The sequence below is a fragment of the Sciurus carolinensis genome, chromosome 16, assembly GCF_902686445.1.
Source record: "Sciurus carolinensis chromosome 16, mSciCar1.2, whole genome shotgun sequence".
NCBI classification, from domain to species: domain Eukaryota; kingdom Metazoa; phylum Chordata; class Mammalia; order Rodentia; family Sciuridae; genus Sciurus; species Sciurus carolinensis.
This window is the reverse complement of record NC_062228.1, coordinates 16,742,953-16,765,182: the sequence shown is the minus strand read 5'-3', so window position 1 is coordinate 16,765,182 and position 22,230 is coordinate 16,742,953. Positions and strand designations below refer to the sequence as shown.

Sequence of the window (22,230 nt, the reverse complement as noted above, 5' to 3'; positions counted from 1 at the left end):
GTGATTCACGTCACTGGTTTTCTATGTCCTTGAGAACTACCCCATCCGCCACCCAGCAACACTCACCTTAGACTTCAACTTCCCTGTCTGAGGTCAGAGGTCACTGTCCCTCTTGGGATTCAGGAGACAGTGACCTCAAGGCCTTCCCAGATCCTATGGCAACCCTTGTGGAGGGCTGGCTAATGTTGCCCCGGGCAGGACTCCTGGCCTCTTCAAAGAGCTGAGTGCCTGACCCTGAGGGAGGAGCGGACTCCACAGTTTCAGAAAAGAAGGGACTTGCATGGGGTTCCCGTTTGTCCTGCCAACTCATTGAACCAGAAAGGCCTTTCCACAACCCCTGCGAGGGAAGACTGTGAGTGGGTTCGGCCAGGGATCCCCCCAAGCCCTTTTTTTTTTTTTTTTTTTGGTACTAGGGATTGAACCCAGGGACACCACTGAGCTACCTCCACAGCCCCTTTTTAAAATTTTGAGGCAGGGTCTCACTAAGTAGCTGGGACTGGCATCAACTTGTTATCCTTCTACCTTGGCCTGCTGAGTAGCTGGGATTGCAGGCATGAGCCACTGCGCTCAACAGAAAGCCTCTTCTTTTTCTTTTTCTTTTCTTTTTTCTTTTGGTACTGGGGATTGAACTCAGGGGCACTCAACCACTGGGCCACATCCCCAGCCCATTTTTGTATTTTATTTAGAGTCAGGGTCTCACTGAGTTGCTTAGGACCTCGCTAAGTTGCTGAGGCTGGCTTTGAACTTGTGATCCTCCTGTCTCAGCCTCCCGAGCCACTGGGATTACAGGTGTGTGAAACCACACCCCGTTTGAAAGCCTCTTCTCGTGTTGGCTGGGTCTCCACTGTGACTCAGGAAGACCGCAGGAGCATTCCAGTTTGGAGTTGGCCACAAGCATGTGACTAAGTCAGGACCACAGGAACCCGGTGCTGGGGCAGAGCTGTGGTGTGGGGATGAGGGCGCCGCTGCCCCACACAGCACCTGTAGAAGACGGTTCCTCTCAGCAGGCTGGTGGCTGTGCGTCCTATGGTGGGGACTTTGTTCTCCCTGCCCAACCTGGAGCTCCCACCGTCATCAAGAGCTGCCTCTTTGACCAAGAACAAGAGCAGACCGAAACGGCACCATCTGCTGCCCCAGGGGAGGGCACCATCCTGTCTTCCCAGAGAGACCTTTGGGTTTCCTGCCTCCCTGAGGACTAGGCCAGAACTCAGACCCCATGTGATTACACCCCATCCTCAACTCGCTTCGGAAGCTGTGGCTGGTACAGGGGTGACAGTCTGTAAGGTTCCAGGCCAAGGGAGGCTCAGAGCTGCCCAAATCCTTTGTTGGTCCTTATATAATTAAAAAAAAATTTTTTTGGTGGTTCTGAGGATTGAACCCAGGGGCAATCTACCACTGAGCCACCACCTGTTTATTTTTTATTTTTAATTTTGAGATAGATCTCTCTAAGTTGCTGAAGTTCTTGCCAAGTGCTGAGGCTGGTCTTGAACTTTCTATCCTCCTACCTCAGGATCCCGAGTTGCCGGGATTACAGGCATATGCTACCATGACTAGCAAGATCAATTTTGAAATCAATTATTTACAATTTCACAGATGATGAATTTGGAATCAGTTTAAAAGTTTAAGGCCTGAGGGACTGGGATTGTGGCTCAGTGGTATAGCACTTGCCTAGCACGTATGAGGCACTGGGTTCGATTCTCAGCACCACATAAAAAAATAAATAAATAAATAAATAAAAATAATGGTATTGTGTCCATCCACAACTAAAAAGAGATTTTTTAAAAGTTTAAGGCATGATTCCCAGGATTCAAATTCCAATTCAACCACTTATTGTCTATGTGACCTTGAGCTAGTTATTTAACTTCTGAGTCCCAGTTTCCTCTTCAACACCATGTGGAGAAATACAACACCTTCCTCTTAGGGTTGTTGTGAAACTTAAATGGCAGTTAGAGCCGGGCACGGTGGCACATGCCTGTAATCAGCGACTCAGGAGGCTGAGGCAGGAGGATCATAAGTTCAAGGCCAGCCTCAGCAACTTACTGAGACCCTAAGCAACATAGCAATATCCTGTTTCAAAATAAAAAAATAAAAAGGGAGAGATAGGGGTGAGAGGGGCCGTGAGAAATGGAAATTAGTAGTCCTGCCTGGTTCAGAGCAAGGGCTGAAAGTATGGCTCATGTTGTTCACTAGCTCGCCTTTAGTCCGAGTTTCAGAGGCCTCGAGCCTCCCTTGTCACAGGTTCGTTTTTAGGGCATTGCTTTGTCTCTAGCCAGCAGCCTCTGAGCTTTCGAGGTAGAGCGTGGGCTCTCCTGTTCTAGGATTTCGTGGGGGCAGGGACATCAGAGTCAGGCTAAGTTCCCCACCCACGCTTTCAGGAGGAGCAGGAAGTTCTCCGAGCTGCCGAGCTCAAGCCTTGCTGGCTGTGCCTGGAGAAGCAGACCGCGTGGGGAGGGCCTCACCAGAGGAGCAGTTGTCAAAGTTCAAATCTCCGCAGAGGACGTCAAACACCACCAGCTCCTCGGGGTTGGCTGCGCTGGACGAGGAGGTAGATTTTCGGAAATCAGCCAGCCAGTCCTGAAGCAGGTCCAGCTGCTCACACCGGATGGCACTGTCCTCTGCAGGGCAGAGACCACGTGAGGAAGCTTGTGTGGGGCCCTGGCCAGGCCCCAGGCACGGATCCCCCCACCGAAAACCATGCCTGTGACCTACCTGGTGGGGCGTGCAGGTGTGTGCAGGCGATGTACCCGACGATTCTTTGGTCCTGAGGTGTGCTTCCCACCTGCACCTGGGGGCGGGGGGCAAGGTGTCAGTGCCATACCCACCAGTCACCATTGCTTAAGGTACAAAGGAACAATGTCCACTCCCCTCTTGTCAAACCCTCTGGAGCCTTGCTCTGTGGCAGGCTCCTGGTACTCTGGGGTCCAGGGAAGAACATGACATGTCCTGCTTCTAGGAACTTAAGGCTGGGTGCGGGAGACAGATGCATAAAGAAAACATCCACCCGTGGTGTCGCACAGCCAATGATGACCCATGCAAGACTTTATGGGGGCAAGTACAGAATGCACAGCCAAGTTCCTCCGCACTCCTGCCATCTCCTGGTGACCAGAGCATCCATCCTCAATGCCTGTCCACTTATGTGTGGTGGCTCTGCCTCTCTCCCTCAGCTACACCCCAGACCTGATCCCACCTTTGTGCTTCTTCCCTCTGAACCTGAGGCCAGACACCCCTCCCAGCAGACCTGGCCTCAAAGCCTGCCCCACTCTCCACTTTGAGGAGCCATAGACCTGCCTCCTGTGGTCCTCATTCTCTACCCCTTTGACTGCCTGGTAAGGTGCTTCATCTGCTTTCCCTGAGGTTCCCTGAGGTCCCTCCGTCTTAGATGAGAGCTCTGGCCTGTGTGACCACAGCTCTGAGTCACCGTCAGTTCTGGCCAACGTTTCCATGTTCTGGGTCCAAGGCCCTGGGCTGCTCCTTCCTCCACATCGGTCTCTTCATGCCTTCACACCTGCGCTCCACCTGGACCTCTGTCCTGGCCTCTTTGCTCACCTCCTTTACCAAGCACAGAGCAACTCCAAGTGGGCTGGGGCAGAGGAGGCCACTCCATCCACCTCTGCCCAAGCTGCACATGACCCTGAGAGTCTGTCTCCAAGTCCTGGCTTAATAAAAATGGGCATTTCAATTGTATGTCACAAAGATGACTCAGAATGTTAGTATCCCAGGTCATATAACCCTCAGCACGATGGGTCCCTTGCTGTGGTTGGGGGCAGCAAGGGGCAGCCACAGAGAGATGCTTCCCACCCCAAGTCTGAAGGCCTCCAAGACCCTCTGAACATGCTACAGTTGATGGTGCCCACTTGGGAAGAGTCCTTTGCCCAGATGCTCCCCAAGGACTGGCATGGGTATCTATCCCTGGAGGCTCTCTTGCTCTTTATCTTCCCTCTTGTGCCTGAGCCACCCTCCCCAGACTTTGCTGATCCATTCCAGGGATTTTCTGTAAGGAACCCAGGCCCAGGAACTTTCCAGGGAGGTGGACTATAGATGCCAAGCTCCCTGTTCCAGCTGCTGACTGAGGGGTTCACAGCAGCCACTGCACAGACCACCTGCTCCAGTGCCCCGATTGGCATCTGCCTGTCCTTTCACCTCTGAAGCTGGGTGGGTATCTTCTCTCCTACCTGGACTTTCTCCTCAGCAAACAACCCTACCTTTCTCCAGCTCCTCACCCATCTCCCAGCCCGATGCCCAACCTCCCTTCCCAGCACCCACTCGATGGGTGTCTGGCTATTTGCAAATGGGCTCCACAGCTTGGATGAGCTATTTCTAAACTCATGTGTTTGCCCTTTACCTCTTGCCCGCACGCCAGATCCAAACAACCCCACAGCATCCCCTGCCCCAAGAATGGCTCTGTGAAGTCACCTGCTGTTGAAACTCATTGTTAAACCACAGTACTCAATCAGGGCACATGATGGCGCTGTCGCCCCCGCGTTCCTCAGGGAATAGGCTTCCCCTCAGGGATCACTCTGTGAGCACTGACCACTTCTCGCCCCAGCTGCCAGGATGACACTGAATGTCTACTCCTCTTACAGATGGACACACTGAGGCCCAGAGAAATTAAGCCAGGGGTCACGAGGCTCAGATGGGCAAGGTGGGTCTGGGTACCATCTGGTGGCCCCACACAGCTCTTCACTGCTTTCTGAGCCGCTGCTACCTTTGCCCAGCTTCTTTCCAGCCACCCATTGTCAGTCTTAATGTGCCAGCCTCTCCCTTGCTCAGTACTGAGTGACACTTGCCCTGGGCTGAGTCCCAGGCAGGGACAGGGCACATAGGCAGAAAGGCATCTGACTCTGTCCGGTTGCCGAGAACCTGCCCAGAGGGAAGACACCAGCGCAACAGCAACGCCACAGCACCTGTCACACACTCCACCTCTCCCTCTTGATCCCAGTGTGATCTCGCCAGGACCCACTTTATTATTTGCTGGGACTTATTGATTCCTGGCTCGTGTCCCTGAGAACCACAGAGTCTTGTGTTTCTCTTGCAAAAACAAACAATCACACTGAGAGTCTGTGCCTTTTAGTCCTGGTGGGCAAAGACTGTCAATAGAAAAGGTGCCCGGAATTAAGGTCTGTCGTACTGAGACAGAGGGGAGTCCCTTCCCTTCCTTCACAGGAAGTTGCATTTTCCTAAAAGATCTGAAGTTCCGGAGTAAACTGTGTGTGCAGGGCTGGTGGAGGGAGGTGACAGAGGAAGGGACTGTGGGCAGCACCCTTCCTGTGTCCCGAGCCCCCTCCTGAGCCCTTGCATGCGCTAGGCACAAGCTCCACTTTCCAGGGCAATATCTGAGCCCTCAAGGCCACAACACAGCCGGGCACAGAGCTGAGGAGCACATGAAGGGAAGCGCCTGCTTGTGCTGGGCAGGACCAAGACCAGCAGAGCACGGGGTATAGGAGCCCCTGGGGGAAGGGACAGAGGACAGAGCACAGGCTGCTGGGAGGGTGGACTTTCCCGAGGCAGTGGAACATGGCGAGGGTGGTCAGATCTGTAAGGGAGGAGGAGACCCAGCTCCAGGAGCTGGCCAGACAGCCACAACCACAGCTGGGCCATCACAAGACTGGAGCCCAGGCCAAGGTGGCGGGGTTGGAGGCACAGAGTAGTGCCAGGGGTGTTGGAAAGTAAAATGAAGAGCCCGGAACAGACAGGGTGGGCCCAAGGAGTGGCCCAACTGGCTTCTGGATAGTGGAACTGGGAGAGGGCAGCCCAGGGCAGATGCTGAGTTTGGTTCAGCAATGAGTGGGATGTGTCCTGGAGGCAGTCAGAGGCAGGGCTGGGGCTCCCAAGGGACATTTGGGCTGAGACAAAGCTGAGGGTCATCAGCAAGGGCAGAAATGGAAGCCGTGGAGTCACATTCCCTAGGGAAGGTGCAGAATTGGCTGGGAAATGAAGAGAGCTGGTTAAGTGGGGTTGTCCTGGCCCCCAACCTGGGTTGCCCGCAGCTGTGCAAGATGTGGCAGGTTGGTGCTGCCAGACCTGCCACGGTGTCAAGAGAGGTTGCAAAACTGGGTTTTATGTGAAATATCTTGAATTTAAAATATTAGTCAATTAAAAAATAGTTTTAGTGGCATGGACCAAATTAAACATACTTGTAGACCAGTCTGAGACCCAGGAGGTAGAGAGAGACAAAAAGAACATTCAGCACAGAGCCGCAGAGGGGGCTGTCCCAAGGAGACTATTGTTGACCTTGGTGGGAATGGTGGTCAGGATGCCAGACAAAGAGGGAGGTAAGGGGACATGTGGGTTGGCCTGGGCAGAAGTGGATGGTGGTGGGGAGGTGTCTCTGGCCTCGGAACCATCTGTAACAGGGCAGGGATGAGGGGGCACACCCTCCTATCCTGAGTCTGACAATATATACCCTTCTTCCCCAGAAAGTCACTCTGGCTGCTGAGACAAAAATATACCCACAGAACAGTACACCAACGAACCGTATGCCAGAATAGGAAGGCTGGATCTATTTGCCAGAGGAGTTTTCAGCATCTCTGACTGTGAATGAAGAGCCAGGGACCCAGCTCTGTCCTGGTCGAGCTGCACAAGAGACATTGAGCATCTGGAGTTGGGGGGCCAGCACCCTCAGGTGCCCGTCTGGCTCCATCAGGCACTGTGGAGACAATCCACCCTCACAGGCGCCAGCTCACACGCCAGCACTTTCCTGGACAGGCTGAGTGCGATGGCATTGAGATGGGAATGGAGAAGTAAGGGGACCTGACCTGCTCTGGGGCTCTGAGCCATGGCTCTTCTGCTGAGCATCTACCTTGAAGGAGAGAACCCACACCCACGGCAGCTGCTGCCTCAGTGGCGGGGCAGAGAGCCCTGTTCTACCTCAGCTGGCCAAGTGATGCTTCAGAAACTCTGGAAGTACAGCGACTTTTGGACAGAGAACAAAAAGTCGACACTCTGTGCATCTCAGGCTCAGTGGAAGATAATGCGTAATGACCAAATTACCATGGTCTGAAAACTCTGATTGCATCCAAATTAGCAGAAATAATTATGATTCACTTTAATTCGTGACTGTGGAAGCAAAGCCATGGGTTGGTGGGCAGAGAGCCTGGCTCAGCAGCTGCTGACAGCCAGGAGGGAGGGTATTCAAGTCGGTGAAGCTGGTGGTCTCGGTGAGCTGGGTGAGGTCCTGCCTGCACCCTTTATCTGCACCAGTCTCTGCCTCTTGTGAATGGGGCCCCTGTTTCCTCCTCTTCCTCCTCTGATCACTACCATCATCACCATGGCCATTGTCACCACATGAACTACAGAGAGGCTCTGAAACCTTCCCAGGCCTCACCTCGATGGTTCACTCCCACGCTTGCCCCCATTTTACAGACAGGGAAATGGCAGCTCAGAGATCTGAGGAACTGACCCACATCATCCAGAGAGTTCTGCCTGGCTTTTGTCCCTATGTTTGTATTTCTCTTGTCACTGCACTGGTGACAAGGTTCAGTTGCATGAAAAATTTTGTCTGCTTCCCCCTTCAGCTCCCAAAGGAGAGCAAGGACGCCCTGCTGCAGCCCACCTCCCCACGTGGTTTGGGGATGGCTGGCACGTGGCCCTCAGGTTGGCCAAGGACTCCTACCTTGAGAAACAGAGCTCCCTTAGAGGCCAGGGCATCGAAGCTGCACCCATTGGGGTAACAGTGATAGGCCACGTCCATGACTGGGTAGCGGCTGGCAAAGAAGAGGCCGCTGTTGAGACACTTGAAGTTGCAGCAGCCGCGGCAGCCGTAGACCCCGACGTCATACAGGATGTACTCGAAGTAGCCATGCAGCTGCTCTTTCAACTTGGCGGCTGCCCGCTTGTCAAACACCTCCTGCAGGCACAGGAAGTCCAGGTTGGCGGGGAAGAAGGCTGAGACCTCGTGGTCGAAGGCCTCGTCCGGGTGCCGCCTCCTGCGGGCGGCTTTCTTCACCACCGAGGCCTTGTACAGGAGCTTGCTGTTGGCACCCGGCTCCCCGCCGCCACCGCCATCTGGCCCAGCTCGCGCCTTCACCAGGGACTCCCTGGAGGCTGAGGGGCTGCCCAGGCTCCCCGAATCCCCGTCCCGCTGATTGTGGTTGGGCGTCTGGCCCCGTGAGCCTCCGCCAGCCCCATTCCTGGCTTGGCTCCCAGTGGCAGGGTCATCGCCTTCAGGTGGCCGGCCCCCCTCCTCGCCACCGATGCGCACAATGCAGGCGTCCTCAAGGTTGCCGTCGGCTGGGTCCCCAGAGGCCGGGCCATTGGCAGCCTCATCACCTGGGTGACGACCGCCATCCCCCTTGTATTCCACAGAGGCTGTCCTCTTGATGCTCCCAGGGACGGCCCGGGCCCCGCCCTCGCCGCCCTGTGGTGACACCAGGCTGCTGAAGCTGGCTGCGCTGATGGAGGTGTTGGTGGGCGAATCGATGTAGATTTTGATCTGGGGCCGGGCTGCCCCATTGCGGATCCTCTGCCCGATCTCCTTGGCCCGCGCTTGGGTGTTGAACAGGTTGTTGAGCCTGGCAAGCGAGTCAGGGAGGAGGCAGAGGTTGGCGGTGGCGAAGCAGAAGCTTTTGCCAGCCCCTGTGCCCTTCCATTCACCAAGCAGGGCTGCCCCTCCAGTTGGGCTCTTGTCCTCCAGCCGTGAGTAGATGTAGGGCCGGCGGGCAGACTGCAGGGGGGACCAGAAGAGGAACCCGAGGAAGGCGAAGGGCAGCGCGGCCACGAGGAGGGCCAGGTAGACGGGCGTGAAGAGGGCGGTGCAGAGCAGCTGCAGGCAGCACGGGTCGTCTGCCCGCTGGCGCTTCTCGTAGGTGGTGGGTATGAAGGAGGCCGCCAACCGGTCCACCAGCCAGTAACATGGGAAGATGAGGGCCCAGGACACGGCGTGCAGGGCGGACAGACAGCTATTAGGAAAGGGGGTCGTGTACAAAACCATCGCAGCTCACTGGGCACCTCGGCCGGCCCTACTACATGGTGTCCGTGGCAGCCTGGCGCTTTCCTGGGAAGGGGTGGGCACGCTGGGGCAGCTGGAGGAGGGGTCACCTCCTTGTGAGATTCGACTCTAGATGGTTAGTGGCGAGTGCTGGCCAGCAGGTCATGGATCACCTCCGTGGGCCATGCTGGGACATCGGGGTCTACGGAGAACCTGCAGAGACAGAAAGTGAGGGGGCTTTAATTGATCTTTAAGGGAGCAGCACTGTTCTGAGGCTGGAGCCAGCAGGCTCTCAGGGGCGTGTGGGGGTCAGGAGATGGTCCCACTCACTCAGTTTGCCTAATGTGTTTTGTCTGCCTGGAGTAAATGGCTTGGTCACATGACTGTCCCTATCTGTCTTTGTCCTTAACTGTCTTGATCTTGTGACCTAACTGCTTGAGAAATGGCCCTGGTTTTCAGATGGCACAGCTTTGTGGTTGCGAAGGGGACATGAGCGGGATCCTGGAGGATGCCTGGGCTGACTCGGCAGGAGCAGCATGAAGTCCTTCAGAAGCAGGGGCATTTCTAAATGGTAGGCAATGACCCTGGGTTAGAGGAGCTGCAGACATGGCCACACGTCACTGAATGTCAATTAGGTCAGGGCAGAGGGCAGCGTGCTGGCAGGGCCTGAGAGGAGGGTGGCCCCACCCACAAACACCCCCACTCTGGCTCCAGCTCTGCCTGTGGATCAGCCACAGGTTCTGCCCCCACTGGACCCCAGCAGGAACCCCTCAGTCCCACCAGCAAGGATCCTGGCACAGCCTGTGCCTTACCAACTGCCAGAATGATGGTTACCCAATTACAGGGACCCTGAACTTTCAGAGAAGTTCCCTGGGGCATGTGGGTCTCGCCCAAGCTTTAGTCGTTCTCTTGCTGAATCCCTCAAGATGCGACTCTGGAAAAGGCCCTCAGCCACCTGAATATGTCCACCCTGAGTCCAGGTCCCAGGCCGTACAAGAGCCGCAGTGGGTCTCAGAGCAGGCTGGAGACTCCACCCAGGAGAGGTGACAGGTACACTGTTGAGCAGAGTGTCCTATCAATACGGACAAGAGTCTGCATGTTTAAGCAGCCTTCATGGGCCCAGGGTGTTCCTTCTGAGGGGAACTTGTGTGAGCATGACCCAGAGTTGACCTTACCAGGTCAGCCAGGGTGACAGTGCTGACTGACCCTACCCAGTTTCTGCCCTAGTACTCTGGTGGGCCTGACCCACAGTTCGCCACACCCTCTCCTCCTCCTGCATCTTTGGTCACCCAAGTCAGGGACCTGGGTATCATGTGGACTCCACCCTCTCTGTTTCCATGTCCCATATGTCCCTTCTGGAATCCCTGCCTGGGTCCAGGACTGAGTCACACTTCACCAACTTCATCAGCCTCTACTGTCCCCGCACACAATGGCTGGAGGGACATCTCCTCAGCCACCTCCAGGTGTGCCCATCTCTGTAACCCCTGTGCCCTTCTGAAGCTTGCATCTCCCTTACGGTGACAGTGAAGTCCTGTTCTTGCCCTGTGATTCCCTCTCTCTGCCTCTTGCCTTGATTACAGCTTAGAAATCACCTTCCCAGAGAGTAGTCTTTGCCTTTCCCTTGCCCAGGGGACTTAGGTACCTCCACTGGGGGCTCCTGTACCCCTCAAGTGTGGCCAAGGGCTGGGGTTGTAGCTTAGTGGTAGAGCACTTGCCTAGCATGTGTGAGGCACTGGGTTAGATTCTGAGCACTGCATATAAATAAATTAATTAAAGGTCCATCAACAACTAAAAATACATTAAAAAAAAAAAGAGTGGCCCAGTCTCTGCAGTTCTGTGTCGCAAATGCTTTGGGACACCTCCTCAGCAGACAAGAGGTTTCTGGAAAGAAGGGGCTGATAAAGGCACCAGGGAGCCCCAGGTTGGCATGGGCAGGCACTCCAGGAAGGAGGCAAATGAGTGGAGGTTGATCCTCAACGCATCTGGCCAGAGAAGAGGTAGTCATTTTCCTGCCAGCCCCATGGTATGAGGATGGGTCATCTATGTGGCACATCAGTGGCCCAAGCATACCCCCAAGGCCACCACTCCTAGGGCTGATGGTGGGGTGCAGATATCTATAAGCTGCTGGCTCTGTCTGGTTCTGAAGAACGCATTTCACAAAGCTTTGACTTTGTCCAGGGGAAATCAGTTTGAAGGGAATGCTGGAAACTTACAGTGCAGACCACAGTGGAGAGCCAGTTCTGTGCTGGGCCTTGGTGAAATCTGGGACCTGGGCTCCGGGCTCAGTGCTCAGAAGGGCTGGTGGGTGTGCAGAATCTTCCCACACTGCCATCTGGTTTGGGAAACTCCAGTACGACTCACTCATTCTTTCTTTAATATCCTAGTAATTCATGGCTGTGAGAGGGGTAGGCTCAGCAAATCAGCAGCCCTGGCTGGAGTGAGGAGAGGAGAGGGAGCTGCCTGCGTGGACCTCTGTCTCTGCTGCATCCACGGGGCTGGGGGCAGAACCTGTGGGTTCTATTTCTGTGGGGGCAATAGGGGGTGGTAGGGGCTCTCCTAAGGCTCTTCAGATACCAGTGATTCCTGCATTTGGCACCAAGATCCTGAGAGAGGGCCCAGGCCATACTCTTGGAACCACCTGGACACCACACCCAAAGTCATAGGAGTAGACCCGCTCCTGACTCACCCTTTTTCTTTCCTCCCTCCTTTCTTTTTTCTTCCTTCCTTCTTTCTTTCTTTCTCTTTTCTTTTTTCCTTCTTTCTTTCTTCCTTCCTTCCTTCCTTCCTTCCTTCCTTCCTTCCTTCCTTCCTTCCTTCCTTCTTTCTTTCTTTTCTTTCTTTCTTTCTTTCTTCTCTTTCTTCTTTCTCTCTCTCTCTCTCTATCTCTCTCTCTCTCTCTCTCCTCATCTCTCTCTCTCTCTAACTCTCTCTCTCTCTCTCTCTACTGGGGATTGAACCCAGGGGCACTTAACCACTGAGCCACATCCCCAGCCCTTTTTATTTTGAGACAAGTTCTCACTAAGTTGCTTATGGACCTCACTAAGTTGCTGAGGCTGGCTTTGAACTTGGAATCCTCCTGCCCCAGCCTCCTGAGCCACTAAGATTACATGTGTGCACCACCATGACCAGCTTGTCCTCCTCATTTCTGGCTTGAAGTCACCAGTCAGCACCATCCTCACCGGAGTTCTTGGCTCGCTTGGGCGCTGTCCTCCTGTCCCCAGTGTGCCCAAACACAATCTTATTCTCTCTCTCCCTTTGATGACCCCATTGTCTTGGGGAATAAAGTCCAGTCTTCCAATCTCTGTCTGAGGCCCCTTGTGCTGCTGCACCCACCTGGCCCTCCCTGCTGCCATCCCAGGTCCTTCACAGGTCCCCCGAGTCCACTTGCAGGCCCCCGTACTGGCCTTCCCTCCTCCTTCCTCCCCAATTCCCCACACCAACAGGAGGGCTCCAGCACCCAGCCGTGCCTGCCCAGGCACCAGGCCTGTGCTCCTGCCTGAAACTCCCCCTCCGTCTCCTGTCAGTGCCTCTGCACTCTTCGGGCTCAGCGGATGTGCCTCCTCTTCAGGGGGTTCTTCCTTGGCCCCATCCAAGGCTGCCAGTAACCCCCAACCACCCCCACACTGCTGCCCTTTTGCTGAGAGCCAGCACTATTTATTACTTGGGATTTTGTCTGTGTCGTGAGCTCATCAGGACCCATGTCTATGGTTGGGCCCTGGTTGTAGCCTCCGGGTTCAGGGAGGGAAAGAACAGAGGCAGAAATGGCTGACTGAGTGCACCCTGCTCAAGGGGCAGGCGGGGCAGGTGGGGCTGTCCATGGGGGGGCTCAAATCACAAATCACCCTGTGTCAGGGTCAGGCTTCCCCCATAAGCAGCAGGATGGGCTGAGCAGGCTGAGCCCTGGCTGGGATGACACTGTTGGAGGAAGGACTAGGGAAGAAAGAGTGCCCAGGTTACACCGTGCTGCCCTCAAAGCAGCACAGGCCTGTGTGCTACAGGGCGGCCAGAGCTCTGTTGTGGTCAGAGGTGGATGCAGCCTCACTTCATAAGAGGGTTCCTGAGGGAAATTCTCGAACTTTCCATCTTCCCGTGTGGCTTGTCCCCAACACTGGCGGGTCAGTTGGGGCCTGCCATTTGCTAGGAGAAGGCTATTGGGGGTGAGGGGAGAGACTCCCTCTCAGCTACTCCATGTTTCTCTCATTCCTGCTGTGACCCCAGACACCCTTCTGAGCAAGTTCTCCCAGCTCTGCCTGCAGAGGTACAGAGTGGCCAGGCCTGCTCTTCCTGCCTCTCCTGGGCTGGTCATGGGCATGTTTATGGTCCTCATTTGGGTGTGGGTGGGATCTGGTGGCGGTGGGGCTTCTCCTTTAAGAGGATGGTGGCCCCTGATGCCATCCCAGGTCCTTCACAGCTATGCTGCATCTGCCATGTAGGGGTTTATTCCCTTTGCAAATCACTGGCCTCCCTCCTGTGGTGCCCTGGACAGGAGAAGCACCCCAGATGCTGCCCTGGCCCTGCCCTGTGCAGGTCCCCGTGTCTACACACAGAAGCTGCTGCTGCAGGCGACGCAGGGGGACTGCCCCTGATGAGCTGGTTTCTAAAGCTCCGTGGTTAATTATTTCGTCTCAGGGAAATGAAAGGAGGGTAAACAAACAACACACATTAATTAGTCTGATCTACACTTTCCCCATGAAAGAGGCACGCTACAGTTAAACATGAGAGGCTGGAAACTTCTCAAAGAAACCTTGAGTCCTCAGAGGATGACCATGGCAGGCTGTGGCTTCCCCGGCTGGTGCAGGGCCCAGGCCGGTCCTAGCTGTACCCACATCTCCTTTCTCTGGCCTGTGCTGCTTTGGCAGCACTGGGCTGTGGTGGGTGGGCCTGGCCTAGGCTCTGTCTCTGGGTGAGGGCTCCTTCCTTTCCTTCATGACCCGCTTTCTCTCTTCCAGGTCTGAGGGCTGGCAGTTTTGCCAAGCAAAGCCCACCATGGGCTCTAATGGGGCTGGCAGGACCCTCTAAGTCCACATGTGCTGAGCTTCTGCAGCTCAACCTCTCAGACCTGATTGCTCATTTAGGATTCCTTTTGATAAGGCCAATAGCCATCCCTGGGTTTGTCCCCTTGCAAATCCTGGTGTGTGGCTTCTAGGGTTACCAGAACCACACATTCTGTCCCCACACCGTGGTCTCCAGAGCCAAGTTAGAGTCCTGGATACCCTCACATCTTAAGGGATGCTGGCAGACTCCATGGTTACTCCTGAGCCCTGGAAGTGGGGGCAGGACTCCTGGAGGTTGACCTCTCTATTCTAGAAATGGAGACTAGATTCACCCTCTCCCTGGGCTTCACTGCTCAGTGCCCAGGAGTGGCTGATTTGAATGAAATCCTGGCACTGATCATGACACGGAGGCTGCAGTACACACCTCCCAGGGCCACCATGAGGACTAGAGGAAGTCAGCTCGTGATCTGGTCAGCCCTGCTTCCTTCCCCTCCTCCCCCGCTGAGGACAGTCCCCACATGCTGTTTTCTCTCCCTAGCCCTTGCTCTCTGCACTGTTCTGGGGACTAGCTTGAACCCAACCATAGGACTTTTTCTTTCTTTTCTTTTTTTTCCTGGTATTGGGGATTGAACCCCAGGGGCACTTAAACACTGAGCCACATCCCCCACCTTTTTTATTTTTTATTTTGAGGCAGGATCTCACTAAGTTGCTTAGGGCCTTGCTAAGTTGCTGGCTGGCTTTGAACTTGTGATCCTCCTGCCTCAGCCTCCTGAATCTCTGGATTCAGTGTGATGCCCAGCCCACCCAGGGGACTTTCAGGACACTGACTGACCCAAAATGCCTCAAGATTCTCAGAAATGCCATCTGCACTGTTTGGGCCAAAGTCAAAGCCTTCCCTAACTTGTTCCTCTCCCTGCAGTGAGGACCGGACTGGGCAGTGCAGCCAGGACAGGCCACATGATTCACAGGTTGATCCAGGTAGGAGGGGAACTTTCCTAGGATGTTGGGAAGCAGACAATCCCAAGTCCACCTGGGAGAGGAAGAAGAGACAAATCCTGGGCAGCACCCAGGAGGCCAGAGCCTGTTATTTTATTTTATTTATTTTTTGTTATTTCTGGGTTGGCGTAGAGCACTGACAGCAAGCAACTCCACAATGTGGCTGCTCCTGCTAGTTAATCTGTCAACAGTGACACACCTGGTTGTTAGCCTGTGACCTGGAAAGGGGGGAATGGGCGGCTCAGAGGCCTGAGCTAAGCCAAGACCCCTCACCCCAGACACTGGTATGAGGGCAAAGGGGCATCCCAGGGAGGGCATCCTCAGGAACGGTCCTGTCTGGGCCGGCTGCGGTGAGCAGGACTGCTGCTATTGGATGCCAAATTACCAGGACCGGGACCACCATTCCACCCCTGCTCCCTAAGAGACAGACCTGGAAGGCATGCTGGGGGCACAGGCCCTGTTGGTATTAACAGTTCTAAGGTTCCTGGGTGGAAGTTGACTTTGACTTTGAATTTCTTCTGCAGTGGGAAAGTGAGCAAGCTAGACTAGTTCTACCAGCCAAGACAAGCCCTGGTCCCTCTGTGGAGGCCCATACCATCTATGAGGTATTCCTGAGCTTTAGGAAACTTCTGGAAAGTTGATTTGAGGGCGAGGCTGAGACCTGTCTGTCTTTCACCTCCCTTTCCTTTGGCCTCCTGCCTTCTGGACACTCTCTTCCCAGCAGCATGGCCCGGAATCCTGGAGCAAAGGGATCTCCTCTGAGTCCTCTTGTGTTCACAGGCTCACATCTAAACAGGGGCTGAGCCAAGCCCCCAGTTTCTGCAGGAAAGGCCCAGTGGCTTGCTCCAATCCAATTACCCAAATGTGCCTGCATCCGCCAGCAGCACGGAGATGGAGCCAGCCCATTCTGCCTAGAAGCCTGCCGTGGAGGAGTTGGCATGGCAACGTGAGCTCTGAGCTGCTGAAACTTGGAGTCAGCTTGTCACTGTGAGGACAGAAAGACTGAAGAGAGATGGATGCCTTTCTGAATGCGGAGGGGGGTGCACATACCCAGACTAATCACTGAAAGCCAAACCCCAGATGAAATAGGGTCTGGCGTCCAGCATAAATATAGGGGCTGTAGCAGCGACTCCCACGGACACAGGTGTGCCAGGTAAACGCCTATTCATTCTTCTAGATCAAAAGCACCCACCACTCTGCTTCTGCCTCCCTTTTTGCTTCACTTCTCTGACGTGGCAGACGTACTGCTCTGCTCCACTGTGGTGGGAACTGGGGGCTAGTGAGCCAGGCCTGGCCAAACAGCACCACAGCCGCCTCCCCCAGTCGGACAGTCACGTGGCCAAGCTGGACAATCTGAGATCTCCCTGGAATTCTAGCCAGACCCTCTGGAAAGAAGCCTATATTTTCTCTGAGATGAAAGTGCTGTGCTGAGAGCCTGAGGCTTCTGGGACCTTTCTTGAGAGTGAGTCCAGTTCAGAGGAAAATAGACCTGAGGGCTAAAAAGAGAGAAGCCAAGTTCTAGTGACATATTTGAGCTCGAATCTCCCTGTGCCTGAAGCCATACAACCTCCACTCATTCTAATTAATGAGTCAGCAAATTTCCCTTTCTTTGCTCCTTTTTTTTTGTCACTTTGAGTTAGGTTTCTGTCACTTGCACCAAAGGGATCTTGTTTCATATACATTCTAAAACAATTCTTTTTAGCCCTTCCCCTGTGCACCTCCTATCTCCTCTGGGCTGCCCGTGGAGCCACCCTTCTGAGCCCCGAGGCCCTGCAGGGCTGGCGTCCCTCACAGAGTCCTGCAGTGGCAGCAGTGTGAGCCAGCAGGTGTTACAAACACAAAGTACGTGTCAGGTACGCACAGTCAGGCCTTCCTGCTGGATATTGGACAAGTTGCTCAAAAGATGCTCTGAGCCTTCATTTCCTCATGTGTTAAGCATGGCTATCACATCTCAGGCTAGGTGGAGACAAGCCACAAGGAGGTGGAACAAGGACTTAGACTCTTCACTTTTGCCTACAAATGTCCTATGGATGGCTAAAAATGGGATCAAAGACTTGGCATCTCTGCCACCATTTTGCATCCTTCTCTTTGCTCTGAGTCACCTTGGATTCCAGGAACAAGGTCTGATCACCTTGTAATGAATTGAAGCTACCCCCCAACAGCAATTTTCTCATGGGGGACAAGACCCCACCTAACCAGTCCTGAGATAAAGATGGACAGATAAAACCTAATCACCATCACCTGCTTTGGCCACTGGGGAAAACCCCCAGATATACAAACCCCCCAACCTTTGCCCTCATTCCCCTTTCTATAAACCTCAAAGTCATTGTCAGCCCCTTGAAGACAGGACTAAGGATGTGGATTTTCTTGTCTTCCCAGTGTAGCTGCACAGATTAAAGTTCCTTTCATGCTTTTCATCATTTCCTTTTTTGTTTAGTTTCTGGGGCAAGCAGCTGGACCCTATTTGTTGGATCCCCAGAGTCAGGCCTCTGGCCTAGAACTCCAGTAACAGAGGCAGACACTTGGTGCAGGGGAATACCTGCCTTCTCTCTATCATACTTACTGTTACTGCTACCACTGGGGGTTCCCTGAAAAGGCCCTTGAGAGGGCTGGGGGTGTTGCTCAGTTTTGCTTAGCATTCACAAAGTCCCTGGGATCAAACCCAGAACATAAAAAAAAAAAAAAAAAAAAAAAAAAGAAACATACATACGCACACACAAAAAAACAAACCTTTGTGATATAGCCAGAGCCTTCAAAATTTTCTCATATGTCTGTTCAATCTTATAAAGAAGCACACCCCTCTCCCAGTGAAGGCTAGGACAGTGTGGGAGGTGTCAGGGCCTGTCTCCTGGCAGGACCTGATCGGAGCTCTCTGTTGTGAACTGCCTGTGTGAGCCCAAGTCAAAGGGCTCTGCAGAAGCCAGGTGCAGGCAAAGGGGCCATAAAATTTTCAAAAAGAAACTTTCCACTGGAGCTATTAATGCATCATGTGGTTTCTGAGAATAGGAACATGCTGAGAGCAGCTCTGGGGTGCTCCTTCCACCAGCCAACCTCTGCATTTCCATGTTAGGACTCAGAGAGCCCACATGAAGCTGATCGTGCACCACTGGAAAGCTGATCATGCATGATCGGAAAGCAAATCTCAAGCCAGGCTGGTGGAGCATGTGCAAGGGTACCCAAGCCAACCTGATGTTTAAAATGCAGGACCCCAGGGCCAGGTCCTTGTGCCACAGTGGCACAGACATTGCCCTGAGAACAGGGGGTCCATCACAATGTGGGGGCAGGGAACTGCATTTGACAATCTGCCTGCCCCAGCCTCTACTGCCTACCATTTTGGATCCATCTACTGGTGACCACAAAGGACACCACTAAGGAGAATGTTGGGGGGTGGCTGGCACCTAACTCTATGCCTGAGTCAACCCAAGTCACAACTTCCCTTACTCTCATGGACCCTCACATTTCATTCAAGGACCTTTCTGTTCCAGATCTGTCTGCTACAGGGCTCCTGCCAGTCCTGTGCCCTCAGAGAGGCTGAGCCAGGATAGGAATCTAGGGTGAAGGCTTCCTCCATGATGAAGATGGGGTCTCAGGTCTCTACCCTGTTCTCAGGCCCTCCCCCACAGGGGGCACCGATGGGCAGGACTGGAGCAGGCCCAGCCAAAGCCAAGCATCTACCTGGGCCTGGGCCTCCGAGCTCAAGTGCCCTATCCTGCCTGGGTGCTGGGGCCCGTACCTGACCAGGACCTCACCAATGGCCACACACAGAGGATCCTGGAATCCTCTAGCAGGTCACATCACCAGCCTCAAGGGAGCTCTGTGGGGTCCTCTGTGTGAGAATGGTCGTTCAGTAGGCTGAGTGCGGAGAAAGCCCCACGGGCTCCCAGCACGCGCCCAGCTGGTCAGTGCCATCTCTACTGCAGGGATGGAGAGCAGAGGAGGCTCACTTCTCTCAGGCTCCACAGTTGAGGCTTCTGTCTCAGCAAAGTCCCTGCTTCCCTAACTCAAATGCTAACATCAGTGGTTCATGTGATGAGCAAGGCTCAGAACACACTTTAGAAGGAATGACAACATGTTTTCTATGGAGGAGAATCTTAAACACAGCCCCTGCAAATGCTAGGATTCGTGCAGACCCCGAGTGCAGATGCGTTTCAAGCACAGCGCTTCCTGCTGGAATGGGTCAGCTGCCTGGGCGGTGGCGAGGCCTTCCAAGGCACCAGAGAACACGGATGAGACGACAGACCTTCCCCAAACAGAACAGAATTGCAAAAACTCTCCTGAAGGGGATAATTTCACATTCAGCCTGAAGTTTTCTATTCAAAGAACATTTAACAAACCGAGTCCTAGAGGAGAATTTGTGCAGAGATTAAAAAGCAAATGAGAGAATGAGTAAATAAAACCAGGCACCAGTGTGTCACCAACTCTCCCAACAGCCCTGGGAAGTGGGCCTGAGGGCCTGGCTTTTTAGACTGAGGCTGGGTCTTGCTCCTCACTGTGGGTTGAAGCCCTAGACTGGGCACTTTTGGAGACCCCTGACCCCGGGCTGTACTCAGGGCCTTCCTCTGCATACGGTACTATGGGAGGCCTGGGTTCCAGGTGACACCTTCAGTTTCCAGGAATACAACCAGATCTACCCTCCAGGCATCACTTTCTCTATTTCCTTTTGATGGCAATAATGATGTTCCTCCTCCCTGAACTCAGGTCAGGCAGGAGGCTCACTTCCTCTGTGTGAGGACCAAAAATGTTCATTCCTGCTTTGTGTCTGGGGACCATGAGGCATTAGGGCAGTTGGACCTTAATCTTTAATTTTTAGTGGAGATTGTTTTTGCACAGAGGCAGCTACTTAGGTGACATAGAAGGTAAACCCACAGAAATAGAGAACCAAATCCATTGGAAAATTCTTCCCTGACAGGGGTCCTTGTGTGGAGTTGCTCTCAGAGGGCTGAGCAGAGCCTATAGGAGAGGGGCAGGAGGTCCTCTGAGGTGGACACAGATTGAGGTGGCGCCAACAGCCTGTGCTGCACGTCAGAAAAAACAGATGGGACACCACCAGCCCTGCTGGTTGATGGGAGCACCCAGGGCTGTGAGGAGCAGGGCCAGGACAGTAGTTGTTAAAAAGGGAGGCTGGGGCCTCCTAGCAAGTCAGGTGTGACTGCAGAGGGTTCACCGCAAGGGCTGAGGAGTTTCTGGAAACAAACTTTGCCTTCTTGGTGTGTATGGTGCAGGTGTCCTCTAGCGGGTGGGGGGACAGGAAGGTTATGGGTGTTGGGGAAGGTAAGCAATGAGCAAAGGAGAGGCAGGTCGTGTGGAAGGACAGAGAGGGAGCAGAATGGGCTCCAAGCAGGACTCAGGAAGTCCTACCTGCCAGAACCACACCCTTGATGACAGGAGGGACCACCAGATCCACAGGACCGACTGTGGAACATGGGCCTGCGAGGAGGACTCGACAGGCTCACTCACAGTTGGTTTGTTTAACTTCAAGATGGCCTGTGTGGACAGCACCCCCAGGCCACACGGCTGGGCAGCTCAGAGTGTGGGGGCGGCGTCTGTCCTGCAGTCCCTCTGGCTGGCAGCCCGGCTTGTGACTGCACCCCTCCTTCCAGAGAGAAGGTGGGCAGGGTATCTTACCAGGCTTTCTGGTAAGTTTTAGGGAAAAAAAATGTTTAGGACAGAGGTCAGCACAATGAGAAAGCAGTCTATGTAGTTTCAGCCTGATTTGCTTTCAGACAGGCTGGGGCTGGGTGTGTGGTTCAGTGTTAGAGCGCTTGCTTAGCATACATGAGGCTCCGTGTCCCCATCACAAAAGAGAAAAAAAAAACACCCCATAGGAGCTGCACTTTCCCTGTCTCTTTCCTCTTCTCTCAGTTGATCTCATGGGACATCTATTCCCAGATGACAAAGTCAAGATTGACCTATTTGATTGACCTCCAACTTTTCCTCTAAGTTCATCATTTTTCTTCCTCCACTTCCCCAACCCCAGTTCTGACTCCCCAGTAGCCCCTGGACCCAAAACCCCCACCCTCATGGCTTGCCTCCTCTCACCAGCCCCCAGTTCTGCCTCCCCAGTCCCCGGGATCCCTTCCCACAGCCATGCCCCAGCACGGATCTGCAACAGCCTGTACCTGACCTCGGCCCTCCCACCTCAGCTGGTGGCTGGTAGTATCTTCTTAAACTACACAGTAGACCACACTGCTCCTCCCTTAATCCTTTGGTGATGGCCCCCACTGACCCCAGAACGATGCCTGAGCACCTGGGCAGGGAAGAGCAGGCTTTGCCTTTGCCCTGATTGCTGTCTCCTCGTGCTCCGGGAGCTCAGGGGTCAGGGGCCACAACAATGGTGTCTCTCTCTCTCTCTCTCTCTCTCTTTTAATATTTTGTCTTAGTTGTAGGTGGACACAATACCTTTATTTTATGTGGTGTTGAGGATCAAACCCAGGGCCTCACACATGCTAGGTGAATGCTCTACCACAGCTGCAACCCTAACCCAGCAATGGTCTCTTTATCAAACCCCAGTCAGTCCTCACCCAGGGCTCAAGGGAAAACTGTAGGCCCTCTGGCCTCCCTCAGACAGACCATTTCTGTCTTGGGCACTGGTTGCTTCTGTGAAGGTATTGCACAAGTTTGCAGTATGTATGCCAGAAAGGTGACTAGCCCCTGTCATATACATATGACACCTTCAGATCCATCAAGTTAGAAACAGGACGAAGAGACAGGAGGCTCAAGCTCTGTTGACAAATTCCATCCCTCCAAGTAAAAGGAACAGGGACTTGTGTGTTCCCTGTGGCTTGTCTCTGCAGGACCAGGGACCTGTCTACATGGCATTCTGGGGGTGGGAAGGAGGTGCTCATCCACCTACCCCAACCTTCATTTCTGCCAGGGAATGAGGGTTCTGTTTTTCTAACTCTGAGGCCAGACAAGGAACAAGGCCTTTGTCCCCCTCTAACTCCCACGGACCCTCAATATTTTATTCCATTGCCAGCTCCTACCAGAGAGTAGGAAACCTGCCACCTGACTGACACGTGGTAGACCTGCCCCTGTTGACCCTGCAGCCAGAATGGCTTCAGCAAGCCAGCTCATCTGAGGCTACCTGCAGCCGCTCAGGACCTCAAACCCACTTCTTCCCTCCCTTCCTTTCTCTTTCCCTGCTGAGGTAGGACAGAGCCAGTCCTTGACACGGATGCGAAAGACTGGAAATGATCATTAGAAAGGCAGAAATAATGGATCCACCTCTAGAAGCCCTCTGAGCAGAGACACAGCACACACCTCAGAGAAAGTGCTCTTCACACGGGGGGTGTACTGACACTGCAAAGTCACCTC

General features: G+C 54.0%; 1 protein-coding gene across 2 annotated transcripts in view; it reads right to left on the bottom strand.

Annotated features, from left to right (window-relative positions):
- Nucleotides 1-22,230, bottom strand: part of Smpd3 (sphingomyelin phosphodiesterase 3) — an 85,107-nt gene that overhangs the window by 5,706 nt on the left and 57,171 nt on the right. For both annotated transcript variants that reach the window (XM_047527904.1, XM_047527905.1), the window contains exons 3-5: nucleotides 7,613-9,139; nucleotides 2,710-2,785; nucleotides 2,460-2,615 (exon numbers count right to left, since the gene is read on the bottom strand). In XM_047527904.1, the coding sequence (XP_047383860.1) occupies nucleotides 2,460-2,615; nucleotides 2,710-2,785; nucleotides 7,613-8,929 (1,549 nt within the window). In that variant the 5' untranslated portion in view covers nucleotides 8,930-9,139. The remainder of the gene's footprint in view (nucleotides 1-2,459; nucleotides 2,616-2,709; nucleotides 2,786-7,612; nucleotides 9,140-22,230) is intronic.